The following is a 19,412-nucleotide window of genomic DNA, read 5'->3' on the forward strand; positions in this document are numbered from 1 at the left end:
TTTTTTTTTTTTTTTTTGAAACCCTTGGGTCATATATGTTTCAGAATTTTAAGTTGTTTAGATTTTAGAAAAGTAACATGGGACACATACACCAGTGGAGTCTGGGGCAATATCTAATAATCACACCTATTCATCATTTGCAGCAAAATGTATCAATATTCATTCTAAGAGGGATAAATATGGACTACAGATAGTCTCGTGCCAACTCAAGCTTGTCACACAATGAGGAGAAACAACATTCTGATTTTCAGGGTTTGTTTTCGTTTTGTTTGTAATTGCAGATCATAAATTGTGTGCCTGTGCTCCCGAGATGACCTTGGCCTCATCCAGATCTAGAGAAACAGGGGATGGCCAATCGTATTTTCCTTTAAACTGAAGGAGCCTCAGGGCAGACTTCAAAAACAATGAACACCAAATGACTCCTCCAGATGCTGCCTCAGTACGCTCAGCCACTTCCCAAAGAACAGGACTGCTCCGTTTGTGCAGTGACCCTGAAGTCACCTGTGCAAGGGGTCCAGTCATCAAGTGGTAGAGACACTCAAACAAACCCGTAATTTCCTAGAATTTATTTTCATTCGCTCTGAGGAAGCATATTTTCAGGATGTTTGGGAATAATTATTAATTCTGAAGGTAGGATTTCACATTAAAAGCAAATGAACATTTTATGGGGTGGTACATCCTAGATTTGACTCTGGTTTGGGAAGAGGCACCTTGTGAACTGATAAACTGCCTTGGAGAACACCTATGTTATTTTGCTAAGTGTATCAAGCCAGGCTAAGGAGTCATTTTTACATGTAAAGTAAATGAGCAAAGTCAATAAAGATATTATTAATTTCAGAGAAAAACTGAAATATCTATCAAATTTAATAATAGGTTTAAATGTGTGGATTTGCAATTTTCACCTAGCTCACTGAGACAGAAAGCAGGCTTTTTGTGGATAAATGAAATGAATTTCCCCAAAAATGTGGGAAAATTATGGAAATTCAAGATACAATTCTTCTATACCATATCTGTTCTCGATGTGTCTGGACATACATAGATAAACAGAGAATCCACTGTGTATACAGATACTTTACTGATAATAAGCACCAGTCAGCATAAATATCATGCTTAGTTATGGAGCAGATCCTGAAATGATATTATGCCTCTTTTTGTATAATCAGAAGCTTGTAATCAAATAGAAACTCTATTTTTGCCTTTCAGGGTTCTGGGAAAGCATCGGTGCTCATTGAAAGAGGCAAGAAATACAATGAGGACTGACATAGGCAACATAGGCAGCAAACACCAAAGGACCTGACGCCAACATTTTAGTTCAAGGAAATGTTTTCACTTTCTTCCTGGTCGTGAGACTGTTTTACCAAAAATGTTGACAAACAACAAGAAAACAGTAAGGATTTATAGGGTTAGGTCAAAGTTTAAATCATCCGTGACTGATGACATTGTTATTTGGGGCTGTTATTCAGAGCTCAATGGAGAGACCTGCAGGTTGTTATTAATTCTGTGGGAGCCACGTTTGAAGTTGACTTCCACTCTAAAAGTGGGGAAAGAACACATTCCTGCAGCCGTTTAAGCCTGAGCAATCCCAGGCAGAGTGGAGATCAGGCAGGTTAGAGTTGTGACTGGGAGATTCTACTTCTATTAACTATACTGAGAGTAAGCAGAGGAGAAATTATTAGGGAGAGTCATCCTGTCAAAGTTCATCAATTGCTTTATTTTAGTTTAAATCCTCTCAGGACTTTGACAAAGGTATGTGGGAAACTCTAGTTGCTAAATTATCTCTGGTTTGCTCCTTTAAAGTCACTCTCCAGGTATCTTTTTACTGGCTGGGAAAATGCCTGGATTCAGGCTTACTATTTTTTGCAGTTTGTTTCATTTTAATAAAATTACAAAGAAAAGTTAGGGAGAGTAATGCAAAAATAACCCATCTACTCAACACCTCAAGCAAATGAATACCAATACTCTGCGCTTACACTTCAGAGCTTCCCCCGCCCCTTCTTCTCTGTCATATTCTTAGAAAAAATAGTAATCAGACACAATCTTTATTCTCAGGTATAATATTTTAAACCAAACTTTCAGTTAAAGGAAAAAGTCCATCCATTACTTTAGACAAATGTTTGAAATTCCTTAAGCAAAGAATGAAATAGTCTAATTTGATGTCTGCAAATCCAATAAGCATGGAGTTGTCTGTTTTAACACCCTGCTATCTTGACCTGGCCCTTCTACCTGAAATGTCTTGGCTCCCACCTGCCCCCTCCACAGTGAACAGTCATGCAACCCTCTGAGGCTTTCTCCAACCAGAAACCTTTACCACTCATCCCACCTTACATACCTCTGCAACACCTTCACCTTCCAGGTGGTATTCTTGCCAACAGAGTAATAATTTCTTTTTGAAAGATTATTGTTATTTGTTTATGTGTTCTATTTTGGAACAATGAGCAAAAGCTATGGGGACCATCCACTGAATAGTGAGGTCCTGGGGGTGATGCAAGGGGAGGGGCCATTTCCATCTCTATCTGCATCAGCCTCTTAACACAGAGCCTCCCAGTAGAAAACAGGGAGTTGGTAAGATGGGAAACAGACAATGGTAGTAATGAACATCAGGCAGCAAGCCAAGGAGAAATGAATGAATTCTGGCTTCCTTTCTGAAAGTAGCGTAAGGCAGGGAAAGAGCTCACTAAGAGGAGTCAGGAGTTCTCAGCTGCTGCTCATCTTTGCCACTTTTGAGCTGTCCTACATTTGGCAAGTGACCATTTTGGGCCTCAGTTTTCTTAACAGCAAATTATAGGAGGCATTTGTTTCTGCATCTGAAGCAGATGTTCGAGTTCAGCAATATCGTGAAAGTTTACACAAGTTTACCATCTCACACCAGTTAGAATGGCTATTATTAAAAAGTAAAAAAACAACAGATACTAGCGAGGTTGTGGAGAAAAGGAACGCTTTTTACACTGTTGGTGGGAGTGTAAATTAGTTCAACCATTGTGGAAGACAATGTAGTGATTCCTCAAAAACAGACGGCAGAAATATCATTAGGCCCAGCAATCTCATTACTGGGTATATACTCAAAGGAATATAAATTGTTTTGATATAAAGACACATGTATGTACATGTTCATTGCAGCGCTGTTCACAATAGCAAAGACATGGACTCAACCTAATTGCCCATCAATGATAGACTGGATATAAAGAAAATGTGGTACATATACACCATGGAATACTATGCAGCCATTAAAAGAAACAAGATCATGTCCTTTGCAGGGACATGGATGGAGCTGGAGGCCATTATCCTTAGCAAACTAACACAAGAACAGAAAACCAAATACTGCATGTTCTCACTTCTAAGTGGGAGCTAAATGATGAGAACACATGGACACATGGGGAAGAACAGCACATGAGGCCTGTCAGAGGGCAGGGCATGGAAGGAGGGAGAGCATAAGGAAGAATAGCTAGTGGATGCTGGGCTTAATACTTGCGTGATGGGATGATCTGTGCAGCGAACCACCATGGCACACGCTTACCTATGTAACAAACCTGAGCATCCTGCACATGTACCCCTGAATTCAAAATAAAAGTTGGAAATTAAAAAAAAAAAGAAAAAAGAAAATCAAGAGGAAGTTTTGGGAATGAAGGTAACGATTACAGTCTGGGGACATATTGTGTGAGTTTTACAAGTAAGCCATACATCTAAGTAGAGTTTTCCAGAGGAATTATACAAAATCAGGTCTAGAATTCTAAAACTAAAGGTTTAGATTAAGAGTTAAAAATTAAGTACCTTGCCAGGTGTGGTGGCTCACGCCTGTAATCCTAGCACTTTGGGAGGCCAAGGTGGGCAGATCACCTGAGGTCAGGAGTTCGAGACCAGCCTGACCAACATGGAGAAACCTCGTCTCTACTAAAAATACAAACTTAGCTGGGCATGGTGGTGCATGCCTATAATCCCAGCTACTTGGGAGGCTGAAGCAGGAGAATCACTTGAACCCATGAGGAGGAGTGGTGAACCGAGATTGCACCATTGTATTCCAGCCTGGGCAACAAGAGTGAAACTCCCATCTCAAAAAAAAAGCTGCCTTTATAATGGACACCCCCATTTACCATGATATGATTAGTATGCATTGCATGTCTGTATCAAAACATCTCATGTACCACATAAATATATACACCTACCATGGACCCACAAAAATTACAAATAAAATTCAAAATAAGGTAGCCACCTTTAAGCCAACAACAAACCAGCAAAGAACGTTTGCAAAGATGGAGACAGCAAAAAGCTAGGGCATGCCATAAGTAAGCCTGGTTAAGACTGTTGCAGGCTTCTGAGATGAAGATAGTTTGCCACAATACTTTCAGGCCTACTAAGGTCATGCCTAGAGCCCAGTGGGCCATGAGACTGTATCTGAAACATCCAAGTAAAGTGCAATAAATGTGCAATAAACATCCAAGTAAAGTGCATTGGCTCGGGGCTGTGTGTTTGGGGTGGGGGGTGGTGGGTAGAGAGAAAGAAAACCAGCATAGCAAAGAATCAACTGAAAGGCAAGACTTGCCTTCTCCCTCAAAAGATAATAGGCATACAACCAACCTTTATTTTTCGAAAAGGTTTTTTTTTCTAGAAGTACTTATGAATTCACAGTTTTTCTATGCTTTTGTGATAGTGGTTTCAGATCTAAAATGGAACATCTATTATACCCAGTCGATATTTATTATTATCTTCCATTGAATGCCATCATCACTCTCCAAAATGTGTTGAAGTTAGGTCTGTGGCATTTCCCTTTCCTCCAAAATGGGTGCTTTTATGTCTCTGTTAATGGTTGAGAGGAGGAGGAAAGAAAGACCGGATGGTTTACTAAGAGGCTGGAGCTATTTTTCTCATTTGCCCGAACCTTATATCTTAATGCAAATATCACTGAACAGGTGGCCCTCATGGTTCCTGCAAACTGGGTACAGTAAAGGCTTCAAACAGGATCAATGGGCCCAGGTTGTTTCTAATTACAATTACAATGGGATGTGTTCTTTGACCCAGCTCCGCATCCTGTGGATAGCAGCACCTTCCTAATGCTGCAGTCCTTGAAACAGAGCTGTCCAGGTCAGTGAAGGATGCCTACTATTTAAACACTCATTATTTCTTTAAATTTTCCTCTGGTGCAAGAATGATCAGCAGTTGCAGTCTCTGTGAAGCAGGTTTCCAGCTGGATATTCAACACGAACACCTGCTTTCCCATCTCTCTCTGGACAGAGGTTCCTTATTGATTTGAGATATGTCCACATCTGTTTATCCTATCAGCTACTGAAGCAGGCAACTTTGTTCTTACCCTTTGCAACTGACACTGTTCTCTATGATGTGTTGATGTTAAAACATCACGGTTGAGGAAGGCTGCAAGCAGGCAAGTGGTTCTACTTAACAGTGTTGTTCGTGAGAGAATCAATTTCTAAAACTGGTTGAGAAGCATTTGCATCTTTCTATCACCTTAAGACTGCAATCACAGGGCCATAAAGTGGAATGAGGCTTTGCATGCCTATATGTTTGGGAGCAACTGTGCACTCCCTTTATAGATTTTTATTACTGAAGCCATTAGGGACTTTCAGCCATTTCATCCACATAAGCATAGATGCATCAGCCTATATATGATCTTAAGTGCAGTTTCCATTTACGCCAGCACCTTTCTCTTTCCAATCTTTCTTCTGTTCCTTTTTCTTTAATGCCCTGGGAAGGACATAAACTTTGGCATTCTACGGACCTGGCTTTGCGTTTTGTCTTTACCCTTTGACTACTGCGCTGTAAATACAGTTGGCCCTCTCTATGCATGGGTTCCACAGCAGTGGATTCAACCAACCACTGGGAGAAAATATATATATATTTTTAAATTGCATCTGTACATCTACAGACTTCTTTTTCCTGTCGCTTTTCCCTAAGCAATACAGTGAAACAACGATTTACATAGCATTTACATTGTATTATGTATTATAAATAATCTAGAGATGGTTTAAAGTATACAGGAGGATGTGCATAGGTTACATGCAAAACACTATACCATTTTATTCAAGGGACTTGAGCATCCCCAGATTTTGGAATCTCTGGGGAGGTCCTGGGGCCAATCCCCCACAGATACTGAAGGACAACTGTATTTGCTATGTGCCCCACAGATACTGAAGGACAACTGTATTTGCTATGTGCCCCACAGATACTGAAGGACAACTGTATTTGCTATGTGCCCCACAGATACTGAAGGACAACTGTATTTGCTATGTGCTGCCGAGACATGTTACTTCACCTCCCTGAATCGCAGTTTACTCTTGTGTTTACAACAGAGATCATAAGGCCTTTCTCTCTGGGCTGCTGTGATGTTTCAATAAAGTAATAGGCATGTGTACCTTGCACACAGAAGATACTCAGTAAACCCCTACTTTCACCCAGTCCTTTCTTTATTTTCCACATCATTATGTTCCTTTGCATTACTGTGAATGCCATGATTTATATTTTTTAAAAACCACACAATGTTTGTGTGACTCCCAAGACAGACTCTCCAGCCTCTCCAAGTGCCCACCTCCAGAGACAAGAAGCTCAGTGACTTGAAGTGGGTGGGGGAGAGAGAAGGAGGGAGGGAGAGAAGGGGACTTCTCCTCCCACTGAAGCACTAGAACACTAGAAGCGAATCTAGGACCTCCCCGAGAATTTTGTAAGGAAGTCCAAGAAAAGCTATTAAAAAGTAATTTTTAGTACCTTAGCTGAAGAATAAATAAACATTTATTGAGGACTATGGAGAGTCTCCAAGACAGTATATTACCCATATAAAGAAGGGGAAACTGAGGCTCAAAGAGCTTAAGCATCTTGGCAGAGGTCCCAGCTAGTAAGGGGGAAGGGGGTTTCAAAACGCGGGTTTCACCCTCTGCTCTCTTCTGCTCTCCTATGTTATTGCAATAGTTTGATTTCATGTAGGAGCTTTTAAATCAATTTCAATTTAGACTTTTGGAGGCAGTCACACTGTACAAAGATGATGTCCAAAACTTGAGTTAATAAAATGAAAATTTTAGATTTAGTGTAAAACTCAACTGAAGTCTAAATAAGATTAAATGGTCACAACAGTGTTCTCTGTGGTCAGATTAGAACTGCTTATCTACCTGAACTGTGTCCTGGAGTTCAGACTAGGGAGTATAGCAGGCTGGGATTTCTTTGCTCTAGCTTGATGAACTTTTCACCACTTTTCATGATGTGCCTATTGCAGTCCAGTGAGAGCTACATGGAAGAGAGTTCGTTCTATCCCTCATGCTTGCCACAAACAGTACCACACATTGACACGCTGAATATCCCTAGAGTTTCCAAACCACATGCTGCTTAGGAGCAACCAGGAAAGAGTGTAGAGGGAAAAATGAGCCCTGTTGCCTTGCTTGTTTTGGAAAGGTTACTTGCCCCGCTGCAGAGAACTTTTTCTGCCTGCCCTCCTTGGAGATCTGAGAGTGGCTGACACAACAGCAAGAGCCCAGCTACATTTCCAGTGCCCTTTAGGACAAAGAGGAAAGGTGTGTGGAGGTCTAGCCCCTCGCCCTGCCTCAGCCTGGGCCACCTTATTCCCCCTGCTGCCCCTACCTCATCTCTCCAGGTGATGTTCCTGGCCTTGGAATGTGTTACAACATGACCCAGAGACAGGCCACTCCCTGTACCATCCTTCCTAATCGCGCTGTCTCTCTCTTTCACACACACACACACACACACACACACACACACACACACACACACACACACTGAGAGACACCCTTCTTCACTGAGGCAGAATCACTTAGAACAGTGCGATCACAGAGCCAGAGGAATCTTATAGACCATTACATTTCATATCCTTTCCTTTTACAGGTGAGGAAACTGGGAGCTAGGGAGGCTAACTTGCCCAGGGTCAATGCTATTTTTTTTTTTTTTTTTTTTTTTTTTTTTTTTTTTTTTTTTTTTTTTTTTTTTGAGCGGCGGAGCTCGCTCTGTTCGCCCGGATTGGAGTGCAGTGGCGCGGATCTCAGCTCACTGCGGCAACCTTCCGCCTCCTGGGTCTTTTACGCCATTTCTCTCCTGCCTCAGCCTCCCGAGTTGACCTGGGACTACAGGCGCGCCGCCAGCCTCGCGCCCGTAGCTAGTTTTTTTGATTTTTAGTAAGAGACGGGTTCACCGTGTAGCCCAGGATGGTTCCGATCTCCTGACCTCGTGATCACCCGTCTCGGCCTCCCAAAAGTGCTGGGATTACAGGCTTGAGCCACTGCGCCCGGCCGGTCAATGCTATTAATGTGCCCTTCCTTCTGTTAATGACAGCAGGAATTGTTGGTTATCTTTAAAACTTCATATGATATTAGAAAATGAGCTTTTTAAAAGAATTACTGAGACATGGTAGTAAGTGACTTTCCTCATGGAAAAATAGTGCCACTATTATCATTTCCTCTTTATTTCAAGCCCACACTTGGAGTTGTTAAGAGCATTTTGTATTTGCAAGTTTCCAGATATATTATTTTTCACATCACTATCCCTTATTATTAAAATGTTCCCTGTGTGCCAACATTCTGGAAGATGCTGCCACGTGTACCAAATAGGACACAAATTGTATTCGCACAGTCAAGGCCTCCATGCAGTTTGATGCACCAAGCATTTATGCATCGTTTGCTGCAGCTGGACATGTGGACAGTTTGTGGGGCAGCCCAACCAGGTCTCTAAAACAAGCAATGTTCATTAATTTGTGTGTATAGACAGTGGGTTCCTCATGGTCCACTTGCTAAGGCTGCTCAGCCACTTGCAGATGATGGTCAAGAGAAACAGAATACCTCAAACTGCAGCGTTGATGTCCTGTACCTGGGTAGCATAAAGGTTCCCTCTGAGCCTTCAAGAGCAGGCAGATGAGGTGAATGGGGAAGAAAGGCCTCCTAAGAGATTGGGAAGGGCTGGGAATGTTTCCAACTGCAGAGAGCCCTATTTGGGACAGCCAATGCTCAACTCCAGAGTTTTGTCAGGTGGAGACTTGGACTAGCAAAGCCCGACCTCTGATTTTTTTAAAGAAGTCAGAAATCTGGAGTTGTTTATTAAATCTCCTATTTTTCCCTCAATGTTGCTAATTTAGGTTTTTTCTTCTCTGTGAGTCAGTTTCTGCCAGGTACTACAAGTTTGTGAGCCCCCATAGAATTTTCCAGGGCAGAATTTGGAGGATAGTTGGCCGGAGGATTAGAACTAGAGTCAGGGGTTAGCCTGAGTGGTACTCTGGCTGGGTCCACTTGTCATGGCTTCCCAGTCCTCGTGGCTTATTAAACTGACTCATTAGAAGTAAGATGTGGCAATTGATGGACTCATTCTCTGACTTTGTAATCATTTCCAGCTCCACTGCCATCCCTTTTGCTTCACGCTTGGCTGACACAATGACCCGCTGTACATCAAGGGTGTGGGAGGTAGCCTTGTGCATAAATGGAAGCCCTAGTAATTGAAAAGAATTTATTATTTAAAAAAAATTATCAACATGAATGCATTCGCCGGGTTTTCAGACAGTCCTTCTTTTGGTCTCCTTTGTTTCGTCTTCAATCTGGAATACCTGAAAGCTAGTTTCCTGGCCAATTAGCATTCTGCATGGTTCATCTGGCTCATGGCAACCAATAATCACAACACCATTTGTACATCACAGTTCTGTGACCCAATTTGGGCTTAAAAACTGTAGGGAAAAATTATTGTGAAAAAATTTTTTGTTTGGGTGTAGATAGTCAATACAAATTAATTTCAGATGAACCTAAATAGACCTGATAAATTCACTAAGCAGATGCTATTAAAATGAAGAATGTTCTTAAGGTTTTCTGTGAATTTGGGGGTTTGGGGCAAATTAGGATTATAACTTTGCAGTAGTGGTATGTTTTACAAAAGCCATTTCACTTCAGGCTAAGAAGAGTGAAAGGCTGAGACAAGTAGATGGAAAATTGAGATATAATAGGCTTACTTATGAAGTAAATGCTTTTATTTAGAATCCTTATATTGACAGTCCTCCTTTATCTAATTTTCTGAATAGCTGCTTAAGTCTAAGTTATATTTAGCCTATACAAGCACAGTCACAGACAGGGAAATAGACAAATGTTTGCAGATACCTATAAATAGGCTGCATGTGGGTAGCACTTTTCAAAGTTTTGAAAGTGACTTAAACAGCCTCTTAAATTGCAGCAACACAGCTCACTCGAGGTTTATAAACTCAGTGTTAAGTTCTTGTTTTTGTTCTCCTGGGCTGGTGTAAGTCTGTATTGCGTGATCTTAGGAAACAGACCCAAGCCTGTGTTCTTTGGATGAGAAATGACAATGTTATGGAATTGGGATCCCTCCGCAAAGTAATCATTTCAACAAGAAAATTTATTGTCTACATATTTACAAGGGTTAGGGCCCAAAATTGAGTAGAAAGGGAATAATACATCAAAACTTCAACTGAAGAAAATTTTAAAGTGTTCACGTGGACTGACCGAGATGAACCAATACTTTCAGAGCACTTTCACCCGTATGATGTACATGTTAACTACCTGATGATATAATGATAGAAAGACATATAAAACAGCTATTTTTCCTGGCAGAGAGCCCTGCTGTAAACCTGGAGGTATTTAAATGACATATCTCAGCCATGATGCTGGCTGCAGGGATAGCCAGAATAGCCATTGACTTGCATAACAGATTTCTTCTGCATGCATTGCTCTTCCTGCCAGCTTCTGGGGTTGACAATTTCACATTTGATACATGCAATCTTAAGATGGAAAAAATTAAAATTGGGGGATATAATAAAGTAGCAGGACATTGTCTTGTTAGCTTGTAGGACATTTGCACCAAAATGAATGCAGTTGTTGAAGGATGGAGACTCATTTGTCATGTCAAGAAAAATTAAGCCTTAAAAGCATACATACATCTCTAAACATTTCTAAAGGAATGAGAATCAGACTTTTGAGTTTCCTCTTTTCTTCCATTATATGCTACAAATTCTCTGAGGCAATATGCTTCTGTATAATACTATTCTTGAGCTCCTGGTAAAAGTTGCCAGTTCTCCCTGCCCCCTCCCCCTCCCGCCAGATGCTTTCTCTCCTAAAATCTAACAGCTGACTGGTGTCTTGTTTATGTTTTACTTACTTTTGTGATTTATTTCTCCCCCTTAATACTGAACTGAACAGGAGCCATGAGAAGCATATCAGGGCACTTCAGAGCTTCTTTCCTTTGAGTTCAGATTCTCTAGGATAGGAAGAACTGGCAAATAAATGAATGAATAGACTCTTGCTTCTCACCTGTCTAATAAATACATGTTTATGTCTCTTCGTAATGGTTCACCCTTATGAACAAGTAATCATTTAAAGTTTAATTTTAATCTACACATCAGAGATGGAGCTATGGAACTGTTTAGGCTTTTCTCTTGATCTCTCTCCCTCTTTGATTTTCAAGATAAAGCAAATTAATTAATGTGCACCTTTCAATTGAAGAAATGCTTAAGACCTAGCTGTGTCTGTGAAATTATAAGTTACAGTGCAACACTTGGGACTGATTAATACTTTTTTGGCATGAAGAGAAGAGACATAGGTATGTAATCAAAATGGGGTGTTCCAAAAAGCGTTAAGTTAGCAGTTTGTTTGCCAAATTAACTTTCAAAGACATCTAGGTTACTAAGTTTGACATTTCTACACACAAATCTTAAATGATTGATGGATTACTGTAAAATAGCTTTGTTCAAAAAAGATAATCTTTGGCAGGCTACTTCAAAGAGTTTACTGCTCTGGAAAGATGAAAAGATACCCTCATTTTACATTAATTTTCATGATAGATCAATGCTTATTTGCAATATGCCTGAGAATTAAGTGATATTTACCATATTATGAGTCTTTTTTTTTTTTTTTCACTGTATCCAGCAGTCCCACATGGGATTGTTTTGTTTCCAAGATTTAGGAGAATTTTCTGCACATAAAGAGCTTCGTCAAGAAAATACAGATGGGTAGAACAGTATATCTGACATTTTTATTCACTACTATTTCACTGCAAGGAAGTATTGAGACTAAAATATGCAGAGATACGACTTTTTAAATCAGCAATACCATTTCAGAATGCGGTTTCAGATTCTCCTTGTAGTAATCTTTAGAGTGTGAAAGGATCTGCCTACTTCTCTTTAAATATAGATTGTGTGATTTTATTTATTTATGTCTAAGTCACTGTAGAATGACATGAGTCAGGGGTGAATATCTCAATGAAGGGGTCAAGCAGGTAATGGAAATCAGTAAAGAGGACGAGTTATAGATGTGTGTATGTGTGTGCGTGTGCATGTCTGTACCTGTGTGTTGGAAGTGGAGGTGTGGTGCCTAAGGAAACTGTCATTTAGGGCAGTATGGCAGGTATTTTGATTTTTACAAAGAAATTGAAAAATCTAGATTAATATCAGAAATCTCCTATTTGTTGCTATTGGCAATCACCTCAAATTTCTGAGTGATTTTGAATGCAGAGTTTCATGATTGTGCAATAGCCATCTATAAAAGCCTAAAGATGGCTCAGGATAAAGGAACTAAAGCTCTTTGTCCCATATTGGAGAAACTTTGCAAAAGGGCTCAGATGCATGGGGAAAGAGGTAACAGTAGGTAACGGGTACAAGTTCCAAACACAAAAATCAGCGAATTCACCATGTAGAAGATGTAAAGCAGAAGCTTTTTTTTCCTCTTGAATTTATCTTTAAGGGCATTTCATTTTATGGCATTGAACAAAGCTGACTTGGAAAAAAAAATCTGTTCTTCACTTTTTGGCAGGGTGAAGTAGAGAAATAAAGTCTCCCCGCTGAACTACTATGAGGTCAGAAGCCTTGCTGCTATATTTCACACTGCTACCCTTTGCTGGGGCTGGTTTCCCAGAAGATTCTGAGCCAATCAGTATTTCGCATGGCAACTGTAAGTACCCATGGTCTCACTCACTGTCTCCCTTTGAGAACATTTTAGCCTGAATCGGACCAGCCAAAATAAAATGAAAATGAAATAGAAAAGGTGACTTCTTAGACCTCTGTACGTGGCAAAGGTGGATAATTCAAGTCTAGTCAAATTGATAGGATGACTTTTCTATAACTCCATCAGATGTTGTTGTGGGGACATGTGTGAGGATTTGAAACTTGTAACCCTGATGGAGTCTCAGCTACTACATGAAGGCCATGGTGTTCATGTCTTAAAATCAACTCTGTGGGAGAATATCACTGTGATCTGGGTATTGGCAATATCATGTTACTCACCTTTACATACACTTCATATATAGGGATTGTTGCAAAATATGAACAAAAAACAATGACCATTTTGGAGTACTTCAGAGAAAATTATTATTATTTTTTGGACTTAGAAGTTACATGGTTAATAGACTTGGGTAAAGAGTAATTTTGAATTCATAGAGGACCCATTTTAACTGTTTGTAACTTTCCTTTGGTCTCTGCTTCATCGTCAGGAGTAGATACTGACATGATTAAGAATTCAGATGTCTCCTCAAAAGAGGAGAGTCCTGCCTATATGTTGCATGGAACATTCAATTTACCACTTTTTTTTCATGCCCTTCAAAAGACTTAAGTATTTTATTACAATAAAAATGTAAGAGAGCATTTTTTTCTAAATATCTCTTTTCATAGTAATCACCCCAAAACAAACACGGAGTGAGCCATAGAAAGGTGTCTAACATTCAGAAGGGATACTAAGGAGATCCACATATGCCCAGTGTTCAGCTGTTCCTTCTGGGGTGGAAGAAAATGAGGTAGCAAAACTGACACACAAAACAATTAGAAAGTCCAAAGTCAAAGGGCATTATTAAGAACAAATGTGTAGTTCAAGGTCATCACTCCTGAAATGGCAGAGTCCACCTAACTCAGGGTTCTAAACTTAATAAACATTTATTTATTTCCATTTGAGGTAAGATTTCTGTCTTGGATGCCTAAGTATAGAAGGGACTCCGCGGCCAGGCGCGGTGGCTCACGCCTGTCATCCCAGCACTTTGGGAGGCCGAGGTGGGCGGATCATGAGGTCAGGAGATGGAGACCATCCTGGCTAACATGGTGAAACCCTGTCTCTACTAAAATACGAAAAAAAAAAAAAATTAGATGGGCATGGTGGTGTGTGCCTGTAGTCCCAGCTACTCAGGAGGCCGAGGCAGCAGAATCGCTTGAACCCGGGAGGTGGAGATTATAGTGAGCCGAGATCACACCACTGCACTCCAGCCTGGTGACAGAGCGAGACTCCATCTCAAAAAAAAAAAAAAAAAAAAAAGAAGGGACTCCAGCCGAAATGGGTTGCTATCAACCACCCCTCTGTGGTCACTCAAATCCATGATCTTGGAGACATTTGAACTGTTTTAGCAATCTCCTTAATGAATGGGTACATGAAATTTCAAAGCAGTGGAAGGGAAAGCACAAGATTGTCTTATACCAAGCTCTCTTGTGAATGAAATATAGTAAGACCCCTGATAAGATACCCATTGTGAGTAATGGTCAGATACTACAAGGGTGTGAAGTGAGGGTCTGAGCATAAATCTGTGAATGGTTCTAGTCATTATTTACACCCCCACCCCTCTCCAGAAAACAAGTGCCTTTTAAATGTGGCTCATCTTTCTTTCCTCCTGAGTTTCTCTGGAGGCTCACCAGTGCTCTCAAGATTGTAAGTGTAAAGGCAGAGATGTTGAGATGTAGGTATTTTTAAAGGTCAGATCTAAATCCAAATTGCCCACTCTCAGCCAAAGAGAACTATAGGAAAAGAGAAATATGCTCATTGACTCACCAAGTCAGGGAAAATTTCAGATCACCTGACTGGCTACACTCAGTTTGACCCTGTCCTGTCAAAGCCCACATTTCTGTGAAATTGTTAGCCAACTGCTTAACTCAAGAGTGAACTTCCCACAGTTCCTAGAATGCCAACCAACCTCGCAGGGCTGCCTTCAATAGTGGATTATTCCAACTGGACGCCTGTGGAGACTGTATTTTTCTTCTGGCTCCTGGACAAGGGCTCTCGCCTCCAGACCACATTGCATTTGTGGTGATTGATGGGAAGGCTGCTTTGAAATAGTTTTGTCCCGAGACAAGATCTTTGGCAGACTGCCCCTCAGGCTTAGCTCTACAGAAGATGAAAAGAAAACTGTGGAAGAAAAGAGCACCTTCATGCACAGCGTTCGCTAGCAAGTTGAGCCCTGAGAAAGAGAGACAAATCAAAAATTGTGACACTTAGAAATATAAATCCAGGCTTATTATCATCTAGAAATGAAACTAACTTGATGAACCTTAAAGAGCACTCTTCTATCATATTTCCTAAAATAACAGACTCATATGGAAATGGAAAATGGTGGCATGGTCTGACTTAAACACGGCTTTCTTTTGTGGCCTGTTTCCCTCCCCTCCCTACCCTGTCAATTCCTGGCTTGATTTGTTTCTCCTTTCTTGCGCCATCTCCTCTTTTCACAGATACAAAACAGTATCCGGTGTTTGTGGGCCACAAGCCAGGACGGAACACCACACAGAGGCACAGGCTGGACATCCAGATGATTATGATCATGAACGGAACCCTCTACATTGCTGCTAGGTACGGGGCCCTTTCCCCTTGTCTGCCTTCAGAGTGTCCAAAAGCCCAAGGTCCTAAATTTACCAGCTCTGCATTATTTTTGAGATCTTGAGGTTTCTAAATAGAGTGTTATTTAATTTAAAGGCTCCTGTAATTTGTCAAGCAATCATTATTTCAAAACTGTCTGTGTCTGTTTAACCCTATGTGGATTTAAATAGAAATAATAGCATATTTGGGCACTTACACTCAAATAATCCACTGTTTATCTTGAACATATATGCAAATATTTATTCAAGCACCCATTAGAATGCTCTGCTCCTCAATACTTTGTTTGTTTGTTTGAGATGGAGTTTTCGCTCTTATTGCCCAGGCTGGAGTGCAATGGCACAATCACAGCTCACCGAAACCTCCCTCTCGTGAGTTCAAGCAATTCTTTTGCCTCAGCCTCCCAAGTAGCTGGAATAACAGGCAGGCACCATCATGCCTGGCTAATTTGGTATTTTTAGTAGAGACAGGGTTTCACTATGTTGGTCAGGCTGGTCTTGAACTCCTGACCTCAGGTGATTCACCCACCTTGGCCTCCCGAAGTGCTGGGATTACAGGCCTGAGCCACCTCATCTGGCCTAATACTTATTTGTTAAATTAAGTAGAATGTGTAAACATGTATTATATAGTGTAAATGTAGGTGTGTGCATTAAACCTATTTATATTTTTTGCAGTTATCATATATATCATTCGTAATACATATCATCACTTTGAAAGAACAGCAATGACAACCAAAGAAAGCATAATATATATTTCAGAAGGTTTTTATTTGGTTTTAGTAAAAAAAATATTCATCCATTGGGGAAATGTTATTTAGACAGACAGACTGACGTCTTAAGGCTGAATGGCATGGTAAGAATACGGCTCAAACAGGGATCACAGAAATTTAGGCTTTTGTTATAATTCTGCCCTTAATTTAGCCGGACCACAACTTCTGTGGCCATCCATAAGTATCCTCTGCCAAATGAGATGTTGTATTTGATTACCTTAATGAAGTCCCTAAGGAGTCCAACAATATATGATCCTCCATTTTGGGAGTGTGTAGCTATTCAAAATAATTCCAAATGAACAGCAATATGGAGCACTATCTTGTAGTGTTCCCTGTGGTCTTTCTTGGCTCTACCTGTTTAATCATTTCACACTAGGGAGAAGAAATGGAGATTATGCTTTTTTTGAGACAGCATTTCACTCCCATTGTCCAGGCTGGAGTGCAGTGGCACGATCTCAGCTCACTGCAACTTCCTCCTCCTCACCAGTGTTAAAGCAATTCTCCTGCCTCAGGCTCCTGAGTAGCTGGGACTACAGGCACCCACCACCATGCCCAGCTAATTTTTGTATTTTTAGTAGAGATGGCGTTCCACCATGTTGACCAGGCTAGTCTCGAACTCCTGACCTTCAAGTGGTCCACCCACCTCGACCTCTCAAAGTGCTGGAATTGCAGGTGTGAGCCACCATGCCCGGCCTAGAAATGGAGATCGTTTCTATCTGGCATAAGGAAAGAACAAGTAAATAACAGTGGTTGATTCTTCTAAAGCACTTAGATGTTCTGAGGTGACAAGCTGTGCAACATAAAGTTAAAAACAAAACAAAACAAAAAAAACGGCTAGACTAAAACGTCCTGAAACTGCCCCCAACTTGGCTACAGGAAGCAATGTCCAAATACTTTTCTAAAGTTTTACTTTACAAATACTTATACAGTATATACAACTAGTATGCTGTGCACATACAATTAACAAACATAGCTGTAGATTATTTATGAATGTCAATTCATCCAATCCTGGAAACAACCCTATAAGAAGGAGCTGTTATTATTCCCATGTCTTATAGGAGGAATCCAAGGGACAGATAGGTGAAATGATGGGGCCAAAATGACAGAAGCAGGATTTGAACCAGGATGGTCTTGCTCTAGAGTCCATGCTGCCATTCCCTGTACTTTGCTGCATACTGAGGAATAGAGCTGGTACTGTTTGTCCTGAGAATACCCTTGTAATAGCTGTTGCCCAAGAACATGGTCATTATGAGTAGTCATTATAAAGCCTTCCATAAGATGCTCAGTAGTCACCTCTCTGATAGAATACCAGCTCCTTCTTAAATGTCATTTTTATTTTCCTAAACATAATAGGGTTGGAAAATGACATTAGTACTCAAGGGCTGATCAAAACAAATGATAAAACATTGAATCTGTGAGAAATAGGTTGACTTAAGAATCTCTTGTGAATTGTTCACTTTCCAATTGAGTCTCCGGGGGAAAAAATGGTATAACAGACTGCCCTTGTACTCAATGATTTAGCAGCGCGTGGACCACAGGTTCCAGGGCTACACGAGTGTTAGGAGCAAGGTCCTATGCAGACTTAAAAGTGACCTTTATTCTAGCTCATTAAAACCAAGACAGTTTTATTCTAACTCCTCACCCCAAGGAAGGTAAGGGAAAGAAGAAATAGAAGGATAAAAAGAAGAAACACACTAATATTTTTGAAACTATTAAATAAACTCATCTTTGATTAGAGGTCAAGTTTATATCACTGTAGCACTGACATGTTGGTTTTCACACCATACGCAGCCACTTCCTCTCAACACACACCCTTAGACAAATTCTTGAAGGGATTCCATGCCCACCATATTTAGGGCCTCTTCTCTCCTTTTAATTTTACACTTTATTTTTACGCTTCCAACTTTAATTCACTTTAATGTTACACTTCCCAACATTGCTCTGAGAGATCCAAGTTTCTAGGCAGCAAATAACATGATTTAAAGCTAAATCCCTCCCCCCGCCCCCCGCCGCCCAGGTTCAAGCCATGGCAACACAATTCAGTGGTGCTTGCTGGAGGGGAAAGAGGAAGTCCTAGGATTAAGTCAGTTTATGTTCAAATAACTGAATTCAGGAAGAACAGTGTATGAGACCTGGGATGCACACTAAGATGGTTGGGAATGACCCCTGACCATGGTCTGTGGTTTACCATAAAGCACCATTTTTGTTTGCTAGGGCCATGTGAGCTTTTGGATATTGAAGAAGATTGTCATTGTCCAAAAGAAGATTTCATTCACAGAATTCTATGTTTAAAAGGCTTCCCAGTTCTTCTAGACAATTGGTGTCAGCAATCGCAAGCCAAGTCCCCTCCAGAACCCAGGGGACTGAGTGAGTGTTGGTGGCAAGAACCCCTTTCAATTCTGCTTTATTATTATCCACTTTGTAAATTCCTCTTCTTTTTTAATCTCTAAACTGCTAATTAACATAAACAGGCCATGCCAAAAGGGGGCAATCTGAGAGCTTTCTGAGGAGCTGCCAATGCATATTAATCAGTTGTTCATTTACAATTCGTGTGTTCAGCTCCGACTTCAGTTTTGAGGGGAGGCAGGCAAGGAAAAGCCTCAAGTCATCTCAAACCTGATACCAAAGTAATAGGCAATTCCATTCCAATAATGAGTCTGACCACAGCACCACCAATCAAGTCAAACAAGTAATAAACAAATGCAATAAAACTGCCTTGAAATTAAAGGGCATGGCAATTCTGGCAGCCTACTGAAGTCTGAAGAAACTTCCCTATTCAGCAATTTACAAAACAGGCCCCTACTCCTCCACCCCTTACCATGCCCTTCCCCCTCTCACCCCATGCACACTCACAGTAGCAGGCAAGGGAATTTTCTAAGCCAACTGCCCTTCCTGCTCCTTTTATTTTCACGTGAGATGGCCTGTTATTTTTCTGTGTTGTGCTTTTCTAAAACAAGAATCAAACAGATTTTCCAAGAACTGAAAAAAAAAAATATATATATATATATATGTGAATCCAGTTTCTCACACACACACACACACACACACACACACATATATATGTGATGGAATACTACTCAGCCATGAAA

The 19,412-nt window shown here is 40.6% G+C and overlaps 1 protein-coding gene and 1 long non-coding RNA gene across 15 annotated transcripts in view; one reads left to right on the forward strand and one right to left on the reverse strand.

Annotated features, from left to right (window-relative positions):
* SEMA6A (semaphorin 6A) overlaps positions 1–19,412 on the forward strand; it is a 136,115-nt gene that overhangs the window by 58,483 nt on the left and 58,220 nt on the right. For 6 of the 13 annotated variants that reach the window (XM_017889016.1, XM_017889013.1, XM_017889003.1 and 3 more), the window contains 2 exons: positions 12,744–12,881; positions 15,413–15,530. In XM_017889016.1, coding sequence (XP_017744505.1) covers positions 12,782–12,881; positions 15,413–15,530 — 218 coding nt within the window. In that variant the 5' untranslated portion in view covers positions 12,744–12,781. Of the gene's footprint in view, positions 1–281; positions 631–1,203; positions 1,388–12,743; positions 12,882–15,412; positions 15,531–19,412 lie in introns of all 13 variants that reach the window. The other 7 variants (XM_017889006.1, XM_017889009.1, XM_017889004.1 and 4 more) reach the window with 2 other exon arrangements.
* Positions 1–19,412, reverse strand: part of LOC108540023 (uncharacterized) — a 78,925-nt gene that overhangs the window by 7,581 nt on the left and 51,932 nt on the right. For both annotated transcript variants that reach the window (XR_001888554.1, XR_001888555.1), the window contains exons 2-3: positions 14,878–15,141; positions 11,095–11,193 (exon numbers count right to left, since the gene is read on the reverse strand). This is a non-coding gene — a long non-coding RNA (uncharacterized LOC108540023). The remainder of the gene's footprint in view (positions 1–11,094; positions 11,194–14,877; positions 15,142–19,412) is intronic.

The sequence above is a fragment of the Rhinopithecus bieti genome, unplaced genomic scaffold (assembly GCF_001698545.2).
Source record: "Rhinopithecus bieti isolate Rb0 unplaced genomic scaffold, ASM169854v2 scaffold_18504, whole genome shotgun sequence".
Classification (NCBI taxonomy): Eukaryota; Metazoa; Chordata; class Mammalia; order Primates; family Cercopithecidae; genus Rhinopithecus; species Rhinopithecus bieti.